Raw genomic sequence first — 20,868 nt, forward strand, 5'->3', positions numbered from 1 at the left:
TTTGTTTGTACTTTTTTTTGTATATGGATAAATGGTGTGCAAAGGGGAACTGGAGACCGAGTCTGTCAACATGATATACTGTCCTTAGAGGAATGTTCAGAAAGATCAATAATGTGTTCCGTCCCAACCATCATGGACAGAGAGGACGGGATGGTGGTGGTGGTAGTGGGTGTCGGGATGAGCAGGACTACCACAACGCTTGCACTGTCAGGCTGGTGCGCAGCACCTCCATGCTCGTTGTAGGGGAGAAAACTCAGACAGCTGCGGACTCGACTTTAAAACGGAGCAAAAGCACAGTGAGCATCGAGTCGACCTTGTACTATTATCAGAGACAAGAGGACAGGATATGGCTGTACTCACAGAATCAGAACTGCCTTGAATACCTGGAAGCGCTTGTGGCTCTGAGGAGGCAGTACATGAAGAGTGTGAGCGACTTGAAGGGTACAGACGCAAAGGCCACAGTTTCTTCCAAGAAGAAGCCTGCGCCCTCGCCGCCTAAAAAGGAGGGGCCGGTAAGCTTAAACCAAGCAGCCAATATCACATGGAAGGAAATATCAAAGATGTTTTCTTTTTTCTTCTATCATTTTACACCACAGATATCAAGAGCCAAACCCTCAGCACCCCCAGTTCCAACCGAGGACGACACTTTGCAGTTCTTTGATGCGGTCATTGCCAGCTGTGACAGCGAACCTCTGCGCAAGCCGTACAAGGATGACGGGCACGCAGACGTGGATTTTATTGGTGAGTTTGAAATTCCAGCATTTAATTTGAGTAATGCTGGAAGTGAGAGAGGATCATTCAACCTACAAGACAACCTGGAAACCTACGAGCAGTGAAGTCACCTACGTGATAAAGCCACCAACAGCTTGTTTGGATATTCTGTTTTGGATGTGATGTGAGACTTAAACTGCAAAAGCAATGATTAAATTGGTTCGGTCAAAATCAGAATATTTACTGTGATTTGCTAAACATGATATAGGCTTTCTGTTTCACAGCAAACTGCCCTGCTTACATTCATGCATTCATAAGCCAGTGATGTAGCTGACTAAGTTAAACATGTAAAAAGGGCTTTTATGCCATTTTTGAATGCACGCACCACATGGTCAAAGGTGCTTGATCTTTAAGTAGGCTACTCCAACGTCTTCTTGTTGTGGCTTCACCACAGCAGATCATCTGCCTCCATCTTCCCTATTTCCCTAACATCCTCCTCTGTCACACCAACCCTCTGCATGTCTTCCTTCACTACATCCATCTGGGTTTTTCCTGGTTTCTTCATGCCTGGCAGCTCCATATTCAACATCCACTATCCCTCCTCAACTACACAAGGTTAATTCAACAGTCGACGTCGTGTATTTTGCAGATTTAGATACAAAACATGATAAACTATTAGGTTCACTCCTCCACCAAGGCCTCACCAATCTCTTATTTTCAAATTAAATGCTAGGGATCCAATTTTAAATGCAGTCTGCCTTTACCCATGATCACCATGTTTTTTTGCATTATGTTGCTGAAAGACTGATGGCACTAAAAAAAGGCCCATCTCTGCCCACTCCAGACATATAAAAACAATGTAATCAGAAAAGGTGTGGGGGGGGGGGGGGGGGGGGGTCTGGCTTACATCTAGTATACATTGTTTACCGTCAGCACTTATTTCAATTTGATTCTCCCCATCTGTAAAAACATTTGTAAAGTTTGAAGGAGTTAAAAGAGAATATTTGAGACAATACTATTTACCTCTTACCACTCTGCTGTTGCACAGCTAATATATTTTATTATCTGTTCCCTCGCTGTGTTTTTGTGCTTCAGTCCAGCTGCTTTATTATTATGAAGCCACCTCACTTAAAAATCATGGAAACACCCCTGCCAATGAGTGCACACACACTGAGATGTTTTTGTGTGTGTTCGTAGTTTCCTCTCGGTTTTGTTATACCTGTCGATTTGGGACAATTTTCAGCTTTATCAGACTAACTCGTAACAAAAGCTCAGTCACGTTGTATAAATCCTTGCAACTTCATCTTCATGTGTAAGTGTCGTACATTTAACACCTCATTTGTCTGTGTTGGTTACTGGTAATCTTATCCATGTAGCACAGATAACATTATCCAAGGATATATGTTAGGCTCAAGGTGTGTATTGGTATCAGTATTAAGCTTATTGCTTGTAGCAGTAAAGAAAAATGCTTCTAAAGATTTATCTTTGTTTATCTTTATCTGATGAGTTTAAACACAAGAGCAGTGGTGTCACACTGAATTAAATGCAGCAATTGTTATTAAACTATGTTAATTAGACCAGTAGACATAATTTGGGAGATATAAATATACACTGACCATTTGAGGCCAGATCCATAATTTTAGTTCAGCTGCTGCTAAGGATTAGATTCATTCATCCTGGGGAGGTTTACTAAATAAATATATCAAATATCAGGCTTTTGTGAATCCCTTCACGGAGGCTGTTTAAACCTGATAAACATGGATGACCCAGTAGCTCCAGAGAGGTTTACACATTTATTTAACAAGGGAAAAATCCCCAGCTCATTCCCAGGAGGAGACACCCCTGTGTGGTTGTGTCATGAATGGCATCTGGAGTACAGATCTGCCGAATCAAATATGCAGAGCTACCTATTGTGGCAGGTCCTTGTGAAGAAGGGAGCAGCTAAAAGCAGCTCTTTAAACACCTACAACCCAGTGAAAATATTCTCATTAATAAAAGCCATGAGTACAAGTCAAGAAAACAGTCAAACAAAGTAGTTGAAACACTGAGAATTCCAGCTTGAGCTCACCCCATTGCCCACTCAACCTTACAGGGAAAGTATGAAATAATGAAAATAATGATTATTTTACTTTAGGCTTTGAAAGCTCCTTTCAGACAGCGCATCGATGCTAACAGCGAAGCTTCTTTTCTTTCAAATAGCTTTAATTATGGCTGCCACTTGCACAGATATTAAATGCTTCCTCGGGTTCTTGTCATTTCCTCCCACAGTGGCCTCCAGCTCGGCCGAACATGACCTCCACTCTAACTGGGTCTTGCGAGTTCCTCGAGTCTCAGATGCTTCGGACCAGAGAGCAGTTCCTGACTGTGCCAACGAAAGGATCCCCACGAAGAAGAAACAGAGCGGGTCCACGAGCAGCAGGCTGCGACTTCAGAGAAACCCGATCCACCTGCCCAAAGTGGTGGAGAGCGCATTCCAGACACTGCGCTTCAAGCCCAAATTAAAGAAGCAATGAAGCTTAGTGGACATTGAAATCAGTAGCACTGCCACACTGATCATTTGACACCGGTAAAATAAATAAATAAAGCTGTGCAGACAATTACTTAGTTTTTAATAAAGAAAATAATTTTATTAAAGCAAAAGCGGCCAGCTGTTGAAATATATTTTAATCCTTGTGTTCTAAAATTTCGCTTTTCCTTGGCAGAGACTTGAACATGTCACAGTAAGAAATGCACAAGTGATAATATTTCATATTAATAAGGATTTCACTCTGTTCAAGTGTCCTTTTGGTGCACCTCTGCATTACAGTGTAAACCCCAAATAACTTTATATTGAAAAACACAGCAGTCGTGACACCAGGGCCATTACATATTTATATTTCAACATTAGATGTGCTAAAGCAGCAGAAGACCACAACAGGTGTCACTCCCAACAGTTAAGAACAGGAAACTGAGGCAGCAGTTCACACAGGCTCATCAAAACATGTTTAGAAAGATGTTGCCTGGTCTTGATTTCTACCACATCTAAATTTTTGGGTCAGAATTTTGTGCAAACACTCTGAAAGCATGGATCTATCCTGCCTTCTATTAACAGCTGCTGGTAGTGTAATTGTGTGGGTGATATTTTTTCCTGCTGCTTTAAACACCACAATTTAACAGGACTATTGCTATTGACCATGTCCATCACTTTGTGACCTCAGTTACCCATCCTTTGAAAGCAATCATGTTAAAAAGACTAAAAATGAAGGTACTCAGACAGCCTACACAGTCACCAAATCCCAGTCCTTTCGAGCACCTTTGGGATGTGGTGGAACGAGAAATTCAAATAACAGATATTCAGCAAGCAAATCTGCAGCAACTGTGTGACAAAATCACGTCAACACGGACCAAAATCTCTGAGGAATCTTTTCAGCACCTTGTTGAATCGATGCCACTGAGAATTTAGGAACTTCGGAAGGCAAAATGGGCTTCAATCTAGTACCAGCAAAATGCATGTAATAGTGTCCAAGAGAGTACTGATTTCAGATACATATCAATTTGATGACACTAAAGATCCAACTTGGATCATTTTTGTATACTCTAAAATAAAAGATCAGGAAATTCTTTTGATATCGTGAAGAATGTTTTTTTAAACCTATCTTTTAATGTCTCTTTTAAACTGAACAAAGTGAGGGTTAAGTATTGTGTTGGATATAGAATTTTGTACAGTAGTGTACAGGTAAGACCCAAGGAAAGGTTGGAGTCCTCTGAGGTATCAAAACCAACTGGAAAATGAAAAATTTAACAATAGCTCCTTTCAAAGTCAGAGCACTTTATGTGAGAGAGAAGTTCAGCAAGTCCAAGGACTGGGCTGTGTGAATAGCTCAAAACCAGCCAAAGTTATTGTATTTATCATTGCTAAAGTTAAAATAGTTGTAAACATGAAAAGTCAATAAAACACAATCTACCTGACCTAACTTTTGGTATACAGCAAGTGTTGCATTATTGGTTTTATTTTCCCAGGGTTACAAATACCTGTCACTCAATTTCAGGATACAGAGGATCTGAATGAATGTTTAGGTACTAAAGTAGGATTAAAGAAAGTCTTTGTGTAGTTTGTGGTTGTTGCAAAAGAAGTATTCAGAAACTTAAAGGAACCCATATCATCTGAAATGTTTTTTTTTAAATATTATATATTTATCAGTTTGAAAGGAATGCTAAATTACGTGCCACGATCCCTTTACCTTCAAAGTATTTAAAAAGAAAGTACTTTCAAATACTTTTTTTTCTTTATTAGAAATGTCATACACAAATCAAACACATTCATTTCTTTTCTGCTTTGACCTTGGAGCTGAAAAAGGACGACATTGGCTTCATGCCTGTCTTGTCCACCTTAGCTAGACTTTTCTGAGCTGCCGTCATCTTCTTGGGCGGCTGAAATGCAAAAAAGAAAAATCAATATAACACAACGCCCTTGTGTGGAGACAGCAGGAAATTAATTACATAACATCAACTTCAATTAAATCTACAAGGTAAGGGCCACAGCCTTGTGAATACACGATGTACACCAGGCTTGAAGAAAGCGCTCGCCAAACAAAAACTGCACGAACAATCAGCGGCTTAAAAAAAAACAAAGAAAGAAAAAGAAAAAGCTAAAATAACAGCAAGCTTTGGTCATTATCATGTAATTACAACGAAGATAAAACCACCAGACGCTCCACATGCTTTAGTCTATTCCAGCAGACATACACTCACTTTGCGCGCAAAATCTGCACTGTTGAATTTGGTGTAGTCTTCTCCAGCCTCCACCGGCTTGTCTGAAAGTTTCCGCTTCTGCCAAACGAGGAAGTAAGACAGGCTTTTCATGACTAAAACCACCAAGCTATTTTTCCACAGAACCACCACTACAAGCTCTAATGTCCTCACACTATAAGCAAAGTTAACCCCACACAAGCGCAGGCAGAGGATTTCCCCTGTGAAACATGCAACACTTTACAGTAAGGTGGATGAGTGCATGAAGAGTGCACAGCATCTACGACAGCAAGCAGAACTGAAAACATGCAACACCACATATATTTGCACCTAAGAGGGAAGAGCTCATACCTTAGAAGGAGGCTCGGTCTCCTTTGGGCTTGTGAGCTCTGGTAACCTATGAAGCACAGTAAGAGATGTGCTTGATCTGCAGTGGCGTTAATACCATTACTCATCAAGATGTTCATCATTCATCAACTTACCCCAAGTATGTGAGGAGGGCTTTGCTCAGGTCTTCACTGATATACTCTGATATCAGGCCGTGGGAATACCGTATGAAGTCCTCTGTATCGTTAAATAAGAGACACAAATAACCAAAATTGCCCTGTTTGATTATTTCTTTATTTCTTTATGACCGAGAGATTTAAAAATTTAAGGTCAGGGAATTGTTCAAGTGATCTGTGAGTCAACATAATCTATAAACAAAAACTTTGCAGCGCTACTGCCATCTGCTGGTCAACAGTCTTCCTCGAAAGAAACTATTTAGGCCCAAATATCTCTTCTCGGGTTAAGAATGAGGCAGAAAATTCAGATGGTTGAGAAATGGGTATCATCTTAAAAACATTAAGTGGTCTTAAGTTACCCTCTTGGTTGTCTGTCTCTGACTTTACTCTGACATATGTTGAGGACTTCACTCCTTCTCCCACAGAGACATGTTTTTTCTTTAGGGCAATAACCATCCTCTCCACCTATTAAAAATACATACATAAAGAAAATGTGCAGCATGTGCAAAAAATAAGCATGCATTTTCAGTGTTGTATTGCACTGAGCAAAAATAGATTTTCAATAAATACCTTTTTCTTTAACCAGTTCATGGTTTTCTCTTGACTGTATCGATGATACATCTGGCTTCCCACCTCTGGAACACAACATTTGAACAAAGCATCCAGCTTGAGCTTGCAGCTTCAAGAATCCCAGTATCTTTAAAAGTAAAATTCACCTTTTTCCTCAGCGATGTGGTGCAAGGAGGCCAGGGTACGAGTGCAGCTAAGCAGCCTCGAGCAAGCTGGGAATTCTTCATCTTTAACAACTTGATCCACACGCTGGAACTTTTCCTGAGCAACACATTAAGGGATGAAACAGTCAGGTCCACACGTTTTTTGACAATGACATATTTTTTTTAATTTTGCCTCTGTACACAAAAACTTATGTGTTCAATATAGTTAAATCCATGTAAGTTTTTCTGAACTTCCTCTACTGTTCTGTGCCTTATGAAACAATATCTAATGTCTCTGTAATGCTTTGCTGAAATTGAAAAATGTTTCACTTAATTGTATGTAAGCCTCTTCTTACCTCTTTGCCAGATTTGATCAAATATGGCAAAATTAGAAAGAGAGGATCCAAAGGTGTTACAAAGATCAGTCTCCCATCTGATTAAAAAAAGAGAGAAAGACAACTGGTAAAGCAAAGGCACGTAATTAGCATCTGATTAAATTTTGCTATAGGACAGCAAACTAAATAACTGCGAGACATCAGCTGAAAATTCATAAATTCTTCTATGACTTAATCAATAAATTGTTGATTAAATAAAAAGAAAACTATTACAAATACAGTTAAACTGCATCGCAGTATGCAAACCTGTGAATCAAAGACCTGAGCTGTCAGCTTGGTGTATGATGTCATGTTATAGGTAAGCTGTATGTTTAATCCATTTGTCAGTATTTATGTCCAATGTAAAAGGAGCTTCTGAATAGATCATTTAGCTTCTTTGGACTTCAACCAAGCTGGAATAAGCCGTGATTGCAAAACTCTTCCCATCAGACAAATATAGCTGATGCAGATTCAAGATAAAATGAACCGACATCATAGCTGTGTGTGCAATTATGATCAGACTGATTCAGTTTACTCTGGAATGAGACCCACCTCTCTGCACAGCCTGGCCAACAAACCAAGAGTGGAAATCATCCTCAAATGCTTTGACCTCATACAGCATCACATCCCCACAACCCAACATGTACAGAGATGCTGCATCTGCAGGATTAAAAAAAATGAAAAAAAGGAGGAAATGTGTTATTTCAGTTCTGTTACTGCAGTTTACAAAACACAGAATTAGCCCACTTTAACACCTGATGGGAAACGTGAAAGAAAATCTAGTTTTGAGGTTCTGTTTTAAATATGAGTATCGATGCCTGTTTCCGCCATTTAAAAAAAAAAAAAGTATCCATAACTCGAAATTTCGACTTATTTTCTCGAAATTTCGAGTTAGCTCTGCCAATCAGTAATCTCCGCACTCAAAACTGGATTGCAACAAATTGGCGCTTTCAAGAGTACGTTTGCTGATAGTAACGCATGTGATTCAGCTCATAACACCAGGATTTCATAATTTGTGAAGCCACACTGAAAATAATCAGCAATTTGTGCATTCATGACTGGCTGTAATACTGGTAGCTTAACTGTAGCATTTGGAGCTGAGGGCTTCAGCTTCCAGGTAACAAGGAAATGACGTCATTCACGTAGATAACTGATTGGCAGCACTAACTCAAAAGATAACTCGAAATTTCAAGCTGTGGATACTTTTTTTTTTTAGTGGCGGAAATGGGCTTCCATATGTGAGACAGTTTTACACCCCGATTTTCCACTCCACTGATTAGCCCTTAATAACACAAAGGAAAGTGGGAAACATCTCAAGGATTAGAAAAGTTTTAGATGACCAAAAATTGAAAAAAAATATGTTAATTGTACAGAAAGCAGTTTTTCTACACCACTGTTTTCAATTCTTAAACAAGTTAATACAATCAATCCCTACATGTACACCACCTAACTTCCAACCCTTCTGCCTGTTGAAGGGACAGTAACTATTTTGTCCACTATTCGGACAATACTGTATTCCAAGAGGTACTGCTGGAATACATTATTGCTACCAGAATCCTGCTTGGTCTGGAGTTCAGTCTATAGTTAGCTGACCCAAAAGATTAGAAGACAGAATGATGAGTTTCAAAGCTGAAAAACTGGCCCAGATTCAAGATTTCAGCCTGACTGACCTGCTTTGGGTTCATCTGGACAAAAGCAACACAAATTAGCAAGTGCAACACACCTGCAGAAGCACTGAAACAAAAATTCAAACATTATTGTGTGTTTGCTTGGAGAATTAGTGAAAATTTTGTAATTTAATTTTCTATCATTCTTTTTATAAGATATATACTTGTTTTTAATTTCACAGTATATTGAGACATTACACTACATACTAATCAAGATCAAGTGGCTTTATTGTCATTCGAACCATGTGTAGTGGTACAGTACACAGTGAAACGAGACATCATTCCTCCAAGACCATGGTGATACATATGACATATAACAGACAATCAACACAGGACTGCATAAAGTGCAATGTGCAAAGATTGCAACAATTGTAAACAAAACAAAGACAGTGCAACACCAGAGAGAACAGAACGACACAGACACAACAGTGCAATAGAAATGTGCAAAAGACTGAGTATTGTGCAAAAATTCACTTGGTGTGTGTGTGTGTGTGTGTCAGTCCAGTCACTGAGTGGAAGTGTTGAAACATTTGACAGCATATAGATGGTTTCTCTACCACAAAGATGTCTTTAAATCTTGACTTTTACTATAACCTGACTTACTAATATATTCAAGTTAAGTCTTACTATTATTTTCATTGTATAGAGTCTCAGCAATTTTGATTATCAATTAAAAATCAATGAACTGCAACAGAATTAAAAATAAATAAATAAATCACACATTAGAAAACAAAAAGGCATAATCCATAAGTCAAAACCAACAAGTAACAAAACAAGTGTGTGAATATAGACATTACCATGCTAAGTGTTCTGGGTTGGCACAGGTTATGATTTAGTGACATCTTGTTGAATTTTAAATTAATATTTAAATCAAGAGAAGCAAACAGTGGTCAGATTTTCTTTTACAAAGCTACTCAGAGCTGATGTTAAAGTTTTCTCCTTTGTTTGTTTAACTGCTCTCAAATCTCTTGCAGCAGCTACGTGTTGATCTCAGAAGTCGGGAAAGAGCATGCAGTGAGGCTGGACGTTATGGTTACACACTATGTTCTGTGATGGTAACACACAGTAAGAACAGAAAGAGTTTAAACTAAACCAAACATAGCAGGATGTCAATCCAGAGCCACCTACACAAAACTTTAATCTACTGATATACGTTCAGTGATCAGCATTACTTTAGAAACACAGGCTGTAAAGCCCGTAATCTGCTGTTATCGATAAGTTACAGCCTTCTTCTTCTTAGCATTTGCGCAATATCTTGACAATTTAAAACATCCTGTCTCAGAGTGATACTGAAAGATTTATTTATGCATTTACTGGGTCTAGCCTAGACTCCTGTAATTCATTATCAGGTTTACCTCATAGTTCCCTGAAAAGCCTTCATTTGATCCAAAGCAAGAGTATTGACAGGGACTAGAAAGAGAGACTTTTATCTCTCCCACATTGGCTTCTCTTTATTGGCTCCTTGTTTAATTAAGAATCAAACTTTAAATCCTTTTCCTCTCATACAGGGTCTTAAATGATCAGGTCCCATCTTATCCTAAAGGCCACGTAGTACTATATAAACCCAATTGAGCACATCACTTTCAGACTGATGATATACTTGTGGTTCCTAGGGTATTTAAAAGTAGAATGGGAAGCAGAGCCTTAGGCATTCTGGTCCCTCTTCTGTGGAACTAGCTTTAAGTTTGGATTTAGGAGACAGACACCCTCTCTACTTCTAAGATCAGGCTCAAAACTTGATAAAGCATACAGTCCAGGGTGCCTAGACTAATGGGGGCTTCCCATGATGGATGGATGGATGGATGGATCTCAGCTACATAGTTTCTCAGTGTGCCAGTTTCTCTTATTTCCATTACATTTTATATGATAGAAGTTTTACTCACTCAATGATAATGACATGAACACCAAGTTTCAGAGCTAGACCAAAGTATATAAAGAAACAATCAGACCTGTTGATGGATTCCTTAGTCTCACAAAAACTGGATCACCGTCGTGCTTGTGTGTGTCGATGGCAGAGTCTGCAGACATCAAAACAGAAACCACACATGATAATTCACCACTATTTCTCCTTCTTATTCTTCTTATAATAAATATGCCACGCTTTAATTTATTATTATAGCATGTAGTTTAAGACAAGAGCATGGCAGCCTCCATAAAAGCTCACAACACCACCAGCAGTTACATCAGTTATTACACCTATCAACGCTTAATAACTGCTTGCAAAGTACGCAGCAAGCTAGCTCAGTTAGCTCATGCTACACTCTCTAACCCACCTGGAGCGATGACAACCCAGCTGTCATTATCTACGTTTGACGTTCGCTTCTTTTTAGTAGTCATGTCGCATAGTTGTGTTAAGCGCGTAAGTTAACTTTTTTTTTTTTTTACTTAAAAACAGTGCTGGCCTACTCAAGAGCGTGCTCAGAAAGCTCAGAAAAGGCGCCTCTCTGCGTTCACTTCCGGTTTGTGTCACATGGGACAAAACATTGCATAGTTTATCCGCAGTTGGCTTTCCCTTTTGGGGGGAAAGTCTGGTCGTTAAAAAATAAATGGATGCCGTGGTGTCAAGAGCTCAAAACAGTGAAACGTAGACTTTTAACTTGAACCTTTCACACACTTGCTGTTGTAGTAGTGGTACGTTCCGCGGTGACGTCAACCAGCATGTAAATTCGCGGTAGAGCCGCTAGAGGTCGCCCAACAACTTTTATTAGAATTCCTGTAATAAGATGATATTTGTCTTCCACAGTTTACCTACCAGTTCCTTACCTGATGGGCTGTTTCTGAAATTCTCCAGTTTTGAGCCTCTGCTCTCAGGTGCAAGATGTTTGGTGGCCGGTTTGTCCTTTGGCACACTGGCACGTAACAGATTGGGCGATCCATCTGTCCTTCAATAAGAGGAAGGCATCTCTCACGCTCTCTCAGGATATGACAGTGTGTGTCCCAGTTGGTTTTCAGTGAGTCACTTGTTTTGTTTTGATTCTCTGTTTTTTTTACACTGTTTGCGAGCATCCTCAGATGGGGATGTGTAGGATGCTAGTGTGTGTTTTCAACCCTCTTATTAGATAACAATAGCTGCGTCATCGATTTGTTTAACTGTTCAGGGGTCCCTGTGATATGTTTATGTAGGGGGTTTTTTTTTAGCTGTTGATTTCCCTGTCTTCTAAAGACACCCACAGCACAGCCCATTAACAGGTTTTTAATTAGCTTGTTTTGGTAATGAGGAAGGGAGGGATTTGTGTGCTGGGTGACTGAGCTTTTAAAACATCACCGCTCAGCGTCCCTGTGGGAGCAGCATGATGTAGGGGAAAACTTGAGTCTCCACATGGTAACCTATGGGTTTATGTTTTTCCCTGCTTGTGCATTTTCGTGCCACCTCTTTGGGCATTCTCTGCTCTTTTGTGTCGTTTTCCTTTTTTGGTCCATTTAAAAATAATGTTGCCTCACGGGCCCATTTGGCCAGATTTGAGCAACACATGCTCTAAAACCCAGTCTCAGCTCCTCCTTGAAATCAGTGAGATTTATGTTGCTGTAGTCTGTGGCAAAGAGAGCGTGGGTGAGATATTGTCTGTGAATTACTTGTTTTATGGGCCTCGGGAGTATCATACACAACAGTCTGTGCAGCTAAACAGAATATTCCATGAAAGCTTTCTTTCATTTTGGGCTGCTTGAGGGAACGTCTGTGTTTCTGACAGCCAGGCAGAACAACAGTGGCCTTTCTGATACTCTGGACCATAGACGACCCCAGAGAGCCGAGTCCTCTGTCACCAGCATGCAGACGAGAACAAAGCGGGGTCTAAATTTAGGCTTCTATATGGCTTTAGACCCAAAGTACGAGACCCCACTATCCTCTCCCAAAACCAGCTCCACAATCCTTATCAATCATGCATCCAACAAAGAGAATTTCAACACACCAAAAGCCGTGTCTGTTCTTTATGTCTCCCCACCTCGAGCGCTACTTCCTCCTCCTCTGTGTAATTCAGTTTCAAGCTTGCTATGTCTTTAAAAATAATATGATTCCAATAAACTTTGCAGTAGAGGTAGGAGTTTATTGGAGCTAGCAGGCTGTAGATAGTTGGTCACACTCTGCTGAGCACATTGAACAGGCCATGGTCCTAGCTATCGCCGTGGCCTCATTTGGTGGTCCAATGCATGGGGGCTGGTTACAGCGCCATGTCGCCATGTGCTGCACATCACAGAGAGCTTTTTTTAATTTTTTTTTATTACTCTTTTCATCATCTGTCTGAAGCAGTTATAGAGAGAAAAGAGCCCATTTTAAGAATGTACATATTCACTACAGTGCATTTTTGTCTGTCATGGCTGCCAAGTGAGGTAAGTTATAAATAGCAAAGGAGCGTCACTTAGGGTGTCAGTTTTTCTGTACGTAGGCTGTGCCGTTATTTCATGCAGCTGTAACCACTTTGAATCCCCCACCCCTTGATCCTGCTGATCAACACTCAATTTTCAGCTCCGAGGTGTAATGTGCACATTGACACATTCTTAACAGACATGCCATGCACACACATGGAAACAGATGTGGGGAGAATTCCCTCTGCAGCACAAGCCTTTGAGTCATCATCTGGGATTCCCTTCCTCTCACTTCCAAATATGGGTGGGATTGTGAGAGAGCGCGAGGAAGAATGTGGAAGGCAGTGGAACCCCCTCGTGATGTCAGAGCTGTGGAACAGTGAGCCTCACGCTGCCTGGAAATTCACCGGAAGGAATGTCGGGAATGTAAGAATCACCGAAATGCTATTCTCTGCTACATCTTAGTAAAACCTGACTTGTAATAGACATGTCTCGTTTTTACTCCCACACAAACACACACACACTCCCATAATGTTGCTAGCCAGTCCACTCTCCGGAGAGATGTTCTTTCCCGTAAAGTCTTATTCCTCTTCCCCCTACTTGTTTCACAAGATGTGACTCCTTATTCCCAGCATCATTTGCTCTGTGTGAGGCCTCTGGATGAAAGTGGGTTTTTCTTTCTCCCTGTGTGAGAACAAAGTGCTTGAACATTGATGGCTGAGTGCTGTGTGATCTGGAAAGACACTCAAATAATAATCACATCCCATGTCATTCATTTGGCATGCAGCTTTTGAACATTTGGTTGTCTCTGAAACTGAGAAAAACTGGGGGGAAAGGCACTAAATTAGAATGAATCAAAGATTGTTTTCATGATTTAAATAAAGAAATTAAGCACCTGGATAAATCACACTCCTACATCTACTGCACCTTCAAATCTGTGAAATTCAGATTTTCAGAAATTCAGATTAAGTGGTGGAGTGGTGGAGTGACAAGTGGACCAGTTCTTATCAAAACGTCTGACATTCTGACAAGAACAAATGAGCAGGGTTTTTTTAAGTGATAACATAACAACACAATCAGCCAAGGAGTACCTTTTTTGATGCTCAAAAGATGTCTTCAAGAAGCCCAACATTTCACCAAGGGAGTAAAGTAAAAGTAAACGAGTCTACAGTCGGCAAGAGCCTGCATCAATTTGACCTGCATGGAAGGAGTGCCGAAACAGGAACAGACCAGGCCCTTTGGAAAAGCATGGTCTGGATGGACAAATCAAAGATAGAGCTATGTGGCCAGAGTAACAGTAGACATGTGTGGGACAGCTATTCATGCATGGTGGTAATGTTATGGTTTGGGGTTGCTTTACTGCCTCCGGGACTGGGCATCTTGCCTCACGTTCCTTCTCTGGTTGCTGCAATATTTTACACCTACGCTGTAATTTCTTAAGTTGATGGAGAGCTAAATTAGGTAGTAAGACTTGATGTGACATGATTTTGCTCAGACTGGTTACAGGCAGACTCCAGTGAGACTGAAGTCTGACTTAGCGAGAAAAGAAATTACCGTAGAAATTAAAACAAATATAATAATAATAATAATAGTAGCAGTTATTTTTGAAATGATATGGCAATGATTTAAAATGGGCTTATACACCCCCCCCACCACCACCACCACCACCGCCCCACCACTGCCGCCGCCACCACCACCACCCTCACACCACTGTCCCCAAACATCTTGCAACTGTAGGAATTTAACATGGACTAGTGACCGAATACTAAATCGAGCAGATGTCAGAGAGCGGTAGGCACAACGCCAACAGAAAAAGTCTTTTCTGTGAAAGAGGAGGGGATGCTAACTTGTAAGAGGTTACTTTATACTTACTTTTTCTACAGAATAAAGTTACAGCTGTGGAATTTGTGTAATAAATTGTTATAAAAAGCTTATTTTACTGCAGCTTGCCTCCACCAGTGTGTGAATGTGTGTGCGAATGGGTGGATGACTGGGTGTGTAAAGCGCTTTGGGGTCCCTAGGTGGGACTAGTAAAAGCGCTATACAAATACAGGCCATTTACCATTTACCATTTTTCATTGTGGTGTTTATTGCATCCGTGAGGATCAAATATTTGAGCATGTGTTTGGCTAAATAAACTCACTGTCCACTTCATTAGGTATACCTGTTCGATTGCTTGTTAAATATCTAATAAGCAAATGACATTTAGGCATGTAGACATGTCCAAAACAACCTGTTGAAGTTAAAACTGAGCATCAAGATGAGGAAGAAAGGTGATTGAAGTGACGTTAGAATGGCTTTTAGTGCCAGATGGGTTCTTCTTAGTCTTTCCGAAATGGATGATCTACTGGGATTTTCCAACACAACTATCTCTAGGGTTTAGGGAGAATGGTTTGAAAAGGCAAAAAATAGCAGCAGTTTTCTCTGAGAAAATGCATTATTGATTCCAGAGGTCAGAATTGCTTCAAGCTCATAGGAGGCAACAGTAAGTCAAATGATCAAACCTTGAAGTAGATGGGCTAGACCAGCAGAAGAACCATATTGAGTTTCACTCCTATCAGCTAAGATCAGGAAACTGAGGCTGTAATTTGCACGGGCTCTGCTTAATTTCTTAATTTGGCACAGACAGTATAACAGCATGGGTCCATCCAGCCTTGTATCAACAGTCCAAGCTGCTGGTGCTGTAATGATGCATGGATATCTTCTTGGCACACTTTGTGAGCGTCAGTACTAACTGAGCATCATTTGAACACAAAGGTCTACCTGAATATTATTGCTGACGTTGTTCATCCCTCTGTGACCACAGTATGCCTGTCATCTCATGGGTGTTTTCAGCAAGATGAGGCTCCATGTCACAAAGATCAAATATTCTCAAACTGGTTTCTTGAACATGACAATGAGTTTCCTGTACTCAAATGGCCTCCACATTCAGTTCAAAGAGCACCTTAGGGATGTACTGGAACAGGACATTCACATCATGGATGTGCCACTGATAAATCTGCACCAACTGTGGGATGCTATCATGTCTATATGAACTAAAATCTCAGGAATGTTTCCAACATCTTATTCAATCCATGCCATAAAGAATTAAGGTAGTTCTGAGGCCAATCACAGTATCCAGAGTGAGTATTTCAACAAAATTCACACTTTGATTGTAATCTGATGAATCAGGCCTCATCACAAATAATTCAAACAATGTAAACCAGGGCCACTAAAGTCTCTGGCCCCTAGGCATTTGAGAAAAGTTAGCCAAACAGCTTTGAATCATTAGCCCACAAAGTTGAAATTTTGTGAATCACTAGCTCTCTTCAACCAGAAAGTTCCAGGAAACATTGAACCACAAAAGCTAGTTTCAAGAACTGAGGTGGGAGCAGTAAAGATTGTGCAATAAAATCAGGCCGTCATGAAAAACGAACTAGATAAGTGATTACTCTATTTACTTTTGCGTAGCGCTGATGTTTGAGAATCAAATGTGTGAATGAATGTAGCGCTGTGAAGCCCCGGTTTGAGGAGTGTTTTCTGTTTGTGTCTCTTGCACTCCACCGAGGACAAGGAATCGCACGATACATGTTCCTGCCAATGGTTTCACACTAGTCTGCTGATTGCGGGTGATGACAATACGCCAAGAAAAGTAGGACTGAGCCAGTAAATTGCAGGGAAGAAGACAACTGCAAGCTGGCAAATGTGGACATAGGCATGATCATTTAAAGCACAGTAAATGTATACATTGGGTTTTTGGATAACTGGTTATCCAGATTAAGTGACTTTCATCAAGAAATATTTACTTGATAATTTGGATAGTGGATGATTTAATACTGAAAAGAAATACGTGAAATACTGATCTGCGGGATTTGATAATAATTTGAACTATCTGTCTTTTCCCGTCTGTCCCAGAGACTGATCCTGTCTACTCGCTCCCATTTCTTTACCTCTTTACTGTGTCCCGCCTAGTAGACGTCCCACAATACACCATCCCCAACCCTAATTATTGTTTACCAAGATCAATCTCTTTCTCCCTATCCCTCCCTCATCTCCCTCTCGCTCTTTCTCTCTCTCAGCGTACAAGGGACCAGAGATGATGTGGTAATTACATCTGCCGACTGCTGGTCTGCCGCAGACGGCTCCGCAAGTCTCTGTGCTCAGAGAAAAAATTAGAGACTGCTCAGCACAAGTCCAGGGCTGTAATTAGAATAAGTACTCTACGAATGAAATGTGTTTATTTGTTTATTTATGAGACCCCAAAATTCCAGGGCCCTGCACTTCTGCTCTCGAAAGTTATGTCAGGCGCATGTGCACCAGAACCAGAAGAAAACTGTAATCGTAGTTCATTTTCTGCAGCACCAGAGAATGTCACTCACTGTTTCAGCGTGTGTCTCACTTTCATACTTTCATATTGCTCTTATGAGGTCTGAAAAAAAGTGCTTTTAATTTTCTCAATGAAATCAAAATAAACCAAAAGAAAATAAAAACTGCTGTGCTGTTTAGTTTACGTTTTTTTACTGCAAAGAGTAATGATTCTGAGCTTAAATCTTAGCTAGCCCTTGAACCCAGAGGCTGTACTCTGTGCAGTTCTGTGAAATACTAAGTACACCCCATGACTCAGTAGTTTGCAGAGTCAGCTTTAGCAGAAATAAATTGAAGTAATGGTTTTCTGTAGGACTTTATTAATCTCTCACATTGTTGTGATGGAATTGGGGCCCACTCTTCTTACAGCATTGTTACAACACCAACCATGGGATCATTGTCCTGTTGGATGATCCAGTTTCAACAGGTTTTATGGATTTTATGGAACTATTAAAACAGCAACAGGGGTTGGGCGGGGGGGGGGGGGGGGGGTACTTAGTCTTTGAAAACTTTTTTTACATGGCTGATGAACTGCGCAGGGGTAGAATGGCATGTGAACATTTTTTGGACTCTCTTCAGAAACTTAACAAATGCTATTTCCCCTGATGACCGGTCCACCAGCAGTGTAATTCTTCCATCTTAGCAGTTCTTATTCCATTATACTTTGAAGGGATCCAGTTTCAGACACAGTCTCCGGGCAAGGGGACCCGGAGCTGCCGAGGGGCGCTTTCTCCACTCCCAGATTTATGAACTGCCCAGTGAGGCAGTTGAAAACTCAGGCCATTAAAAGATTATCTGGATTTTTCACAGGCATACTGGGATAATTTGAGAGCAAAGTCATTGTGTTCATTCCATATAAATCTGCAAAGCGAAAGATGTCAGAGCCGTGTAGTACACTATGTGTCTGTGTGCATACTCAACGAATGCATTACAGAATGCAGCCATGGGGTTTTTTAATGTGTCTTTAGCTATGTGAAATCAGTATATGTGTATGAGGCGTGAACATATTTAGGGTGACTTTACTTTACTTTACTTTACTCAAACAGGGCACGTGAAGGTCTTGTAGCAGGAAGAGAGACTTTGCAGCAGTGACAGGTACTTGATGGCTGAAAGCCCGACCCTTTAACTTACCTCAGAAGACAGATTGACCCTGCTGCTTCATAAAATAACTAGCCAGTCTTTTAGTGAAATTGTTCTCATGATGGATCTATGCTTTTATGTCAGAACTGCCATTTTCCACAAAACTAAAACAAGTCGTCATGATTTCATGTTCTCTAAAGGACTTTACATTGAAGCGAAGCAAGATTTTTGAAACCCACACCATCAATAAACACATTGACATCAGTTTTAAGTAATGCATGAAATTGTCTGCTTCAGCAAATATTTATATTGGGACAGGCATGGACAGACAGTTTGTGTGTTATCGTTTATGACCAGAAAGACCAAAACATTACTCATGTGACCCACGAATTCTGGCAAATTTCCACACTATAGGTAATGACTGCTTTATTAGCCGACATCGTTATCTTAGAGCGTGAACAAGAAAATTTAATCCCACCATTAAGCTTCTGTCACAGGACAACAATGGCTTAACCAGATGCTTTCACCTCAATAGTAAAAATGGTCATTATTCACCAGACTGGACTCAGTCGCATAGTCTGCATTTTGTCCTTGGCTTTTCAGGAGTAGGGGTCTGGGCATGAACTAGCCAAATGTAATGTAATCGAAAAAGGCAAGACCGTGAATGTGGTGGTGTGATGTCATCACTCTGAGACACTTGTGTGATATCATAATTATGAGGTAATGGCGGGAGGGTGTAGGTGTAGGTTTATGACTTTGGCACACGCTCAGTTTACCGTCAGCCGACTGCAACAGGGCACTAATGAGAATGGATGGTCTGCCTCGAGCTATCCGTGTGTGTGTGTGTGTGTGTGTGTGTGTGTGTGTGTGTGTGTGTGTGTGTGTGTGCGTGCGTATGCGTGTGTGTGTGTGTGTGTGTGTGTGTGTGTGCGTCTGTGTGTTTCTGTGTGTGTTAGGAGTTCATGCTATGATAAATTGATGTGCTGAAGAAAAGGGGGATGCAAATGACCTAGAAGAACAATACATACAAGAGAAAGACACACCGGGAAGCCCTGTGTGTGAGTTTCTATGTCTTCGAGGTTTAGACGACTCTGATTCATCTTCCGTTGACACATTTTGTTTAAGAGAACACAAAACTATTCACCAGATGAGTATCGCTGTGAACTAAGTCAGTTTGAATGAGCAACGGCTGAGTCCGTTTCCAAATTTAAGCTTTATGGCCTGAACAATCACCGCAGCCTCTTACACACTGCCACAATAGTCTCGTAAAGTTAATGGTTAAGCGTTAGTGTATTTGCTGTTCTGACTTCTGGTAGTTAGTTGGTAAAATCAAAGGATCTCCTAGTTCTGAAATCTTTGCATTCTCAATTTGAGAATGAGATATATGAATTAAATGTAGATGTGAAGGGTTTGGCTATAAGCACGGTCAGCATTTTGTTCACCATATATGGTTGCACTCGATCTGTGGGGAAACTTCCTGTTTCATGCGTAAAATGTGTCTCTCTCTATATTCAGTACATGCAACATCTAATGCATGTACGTCTATCCTGCTAGAGGGTTCATTCCTATATCTTTCTCCTCTTAAAGACGTTGCAAAAGGCGATATGCCAAAAAGATTAATGGTCAGAAGAATCGGGGTGATGTGAATAAAACTGATCTAACTCTTTTGTTTCAAACAACTTTACAGTGGAAAACATTGTGTCAATCAAAAAAAAGTATACATGTTTGTTTTGTTTTTTTAGTCTGTAGAAATGCACAAGTTAAAGAAGTTAAAATGAACACTGGACCGAAAAATTATGCCATTGCATACAGACAAAGGCCTAACTGGCTATCTGCACATTTTCCCCTTTTAGTTTCTCTTCTTCTTCTTCTTCTTCTTCTTCTTCTTCTTCTTCTTCTTCTTTTACTGCACATACAGTACGTAGATTACAAATTCTTTCAGTTCAAAGATTGTTACCATTCTAATAAACCCATAGTAATAATTGGCTGGTGTCAGAAAGCACATGTGGAGAACCCCCCCACTGTCATACAGTAACTGCGCACAAGCAGCAGGCTGCACAAAGCACAAAAACACACATCATAAATTCTCATATTAACACAACATTTATGTCGAAATAAAAACTGAGTAAATATTAAATCCAGATCTCGATCCAGAATTTTTCCATGTGCTGGTCAATTAAAGGAAAATGGCAGAAATGTCTGTAATGGCAAATTAAATAAAAAGCTTGATAGCACCTTTTAAAACTTTAAGTTCTGACTACCTAATTGACATGGCTCAATCTGCAGAAGTGACCCGCTGTTTCATTGTCAATTACAGAGAGTTAGACGAGAAAGTGTGACCTCACCCAGGCAATCACATGTGCCAAAGTCACCCTGCAGAAATGACATCATGGATAATGATGTCATCCCAGGATTCCAGACCCTCTCCCATTCCTGCTTAAATGCT

General features: G+C 40.4%; 2 protein-coding genes across 5 annotated transcripts in view; one reads left to right on the forward strand and one right to left on the reverse strand.

The window, feature by feature from the left end:
- The window catches only part of rnaseh2b (ribonuclease H2, subunit B), an 81,236-nt gene extending 69,876 nt beyond the window's left edge, over positions 1–11,360 (reverse strand). The window contains exons 1-11 of one of the 3 annotated variants that reach the window (XM_085136496.1): positions 10,970–11,348; positions 10,646–10,714; positions 7,582–7,689; positions 7,012–7,088; positions 6,659–6,773; positions 6,513–6,577; positions 6,302–6,407; positions 5,922–6,003; positions 5,791–5,836; positions 5,443–5,520; positions 5,009–5,121 (exon numbers count right to left, since the gene is read on the reverse strand). In XM_085136496.1, the coding sequence (XP_084992622.1) occupies positions 5,011–5,121; positions 5,443–5,520; positions 5,791–5,836; positions 5,922–6,003; positions 6,302–6,407; positions 6,513–6,577; positions 6,659–6,773; positions 7,012–7,088; positions 7,582–7,689; positions 10,646–10,714; positions 10,970–11,033 (921 nt within the window). In that variant the 5' untranslated portion in view covers positions 11,034–11,348 and the 3' untranslated portion in view covers positions 5,009–5,010. Of the gene's footprint in view, positions 1–4,957; positions 5,122–5,442; positions 5,521–5,790; positions 5,837–5,921; positions 6,004–6,301; positions 6,408–6,512; positions 6,578–6,658; positions 6,774–7,011; positions 7,089–7,581; positions 7,690–10,645; positions 10,715–10,969 lie in introns of those variants that run through there. The other 2 variants (XM_085136495.1, XM_085136497.1) reach the window with 2 other exon arrangements.
- c9h13orf42 (chromosome 9 C13orf42 homolog) lies at positions 93–4,925 on the forward strand. Of its 2 annotated transcripts, XM_085136499.1 has the most exons (3): positions 93–512; positions 597–741; positions 2,980–4,925. In XM_085136499.1, exons 1-3 carry the CDS (start codon positions 93–95, stop codon positions 3,222–3,224), a joined length of 810 nt encoding a protein of 269 aa, XP_084992625.1. In that variant the 3' UTR covers positions 3,225–4,925. The 2 variants fall into 2 exon arrangements, with proteins under 2 accessions (XP_084992625.1, XP_084992624.1); XM_085136498.1 differs by having other exon boundaries at positions 93–741.
- Positions 11,361–20,868: the final 9,508 nt, after the last annotated feature.

This window comes from Neolamprologus multifasciatus, chromosome 16, assembly GCF_963576455.1.
Source record: "Neolamprologus multifasciatus chromosome 16, fNeoMul1.2, whole genome shotgun sequence".
NCBI lineage: Eukaryota > Metazoa > Chordata > Actinopteri > Cichliformes > Cichlidae > Neolamprologus > Neolamprologus multifasciatus.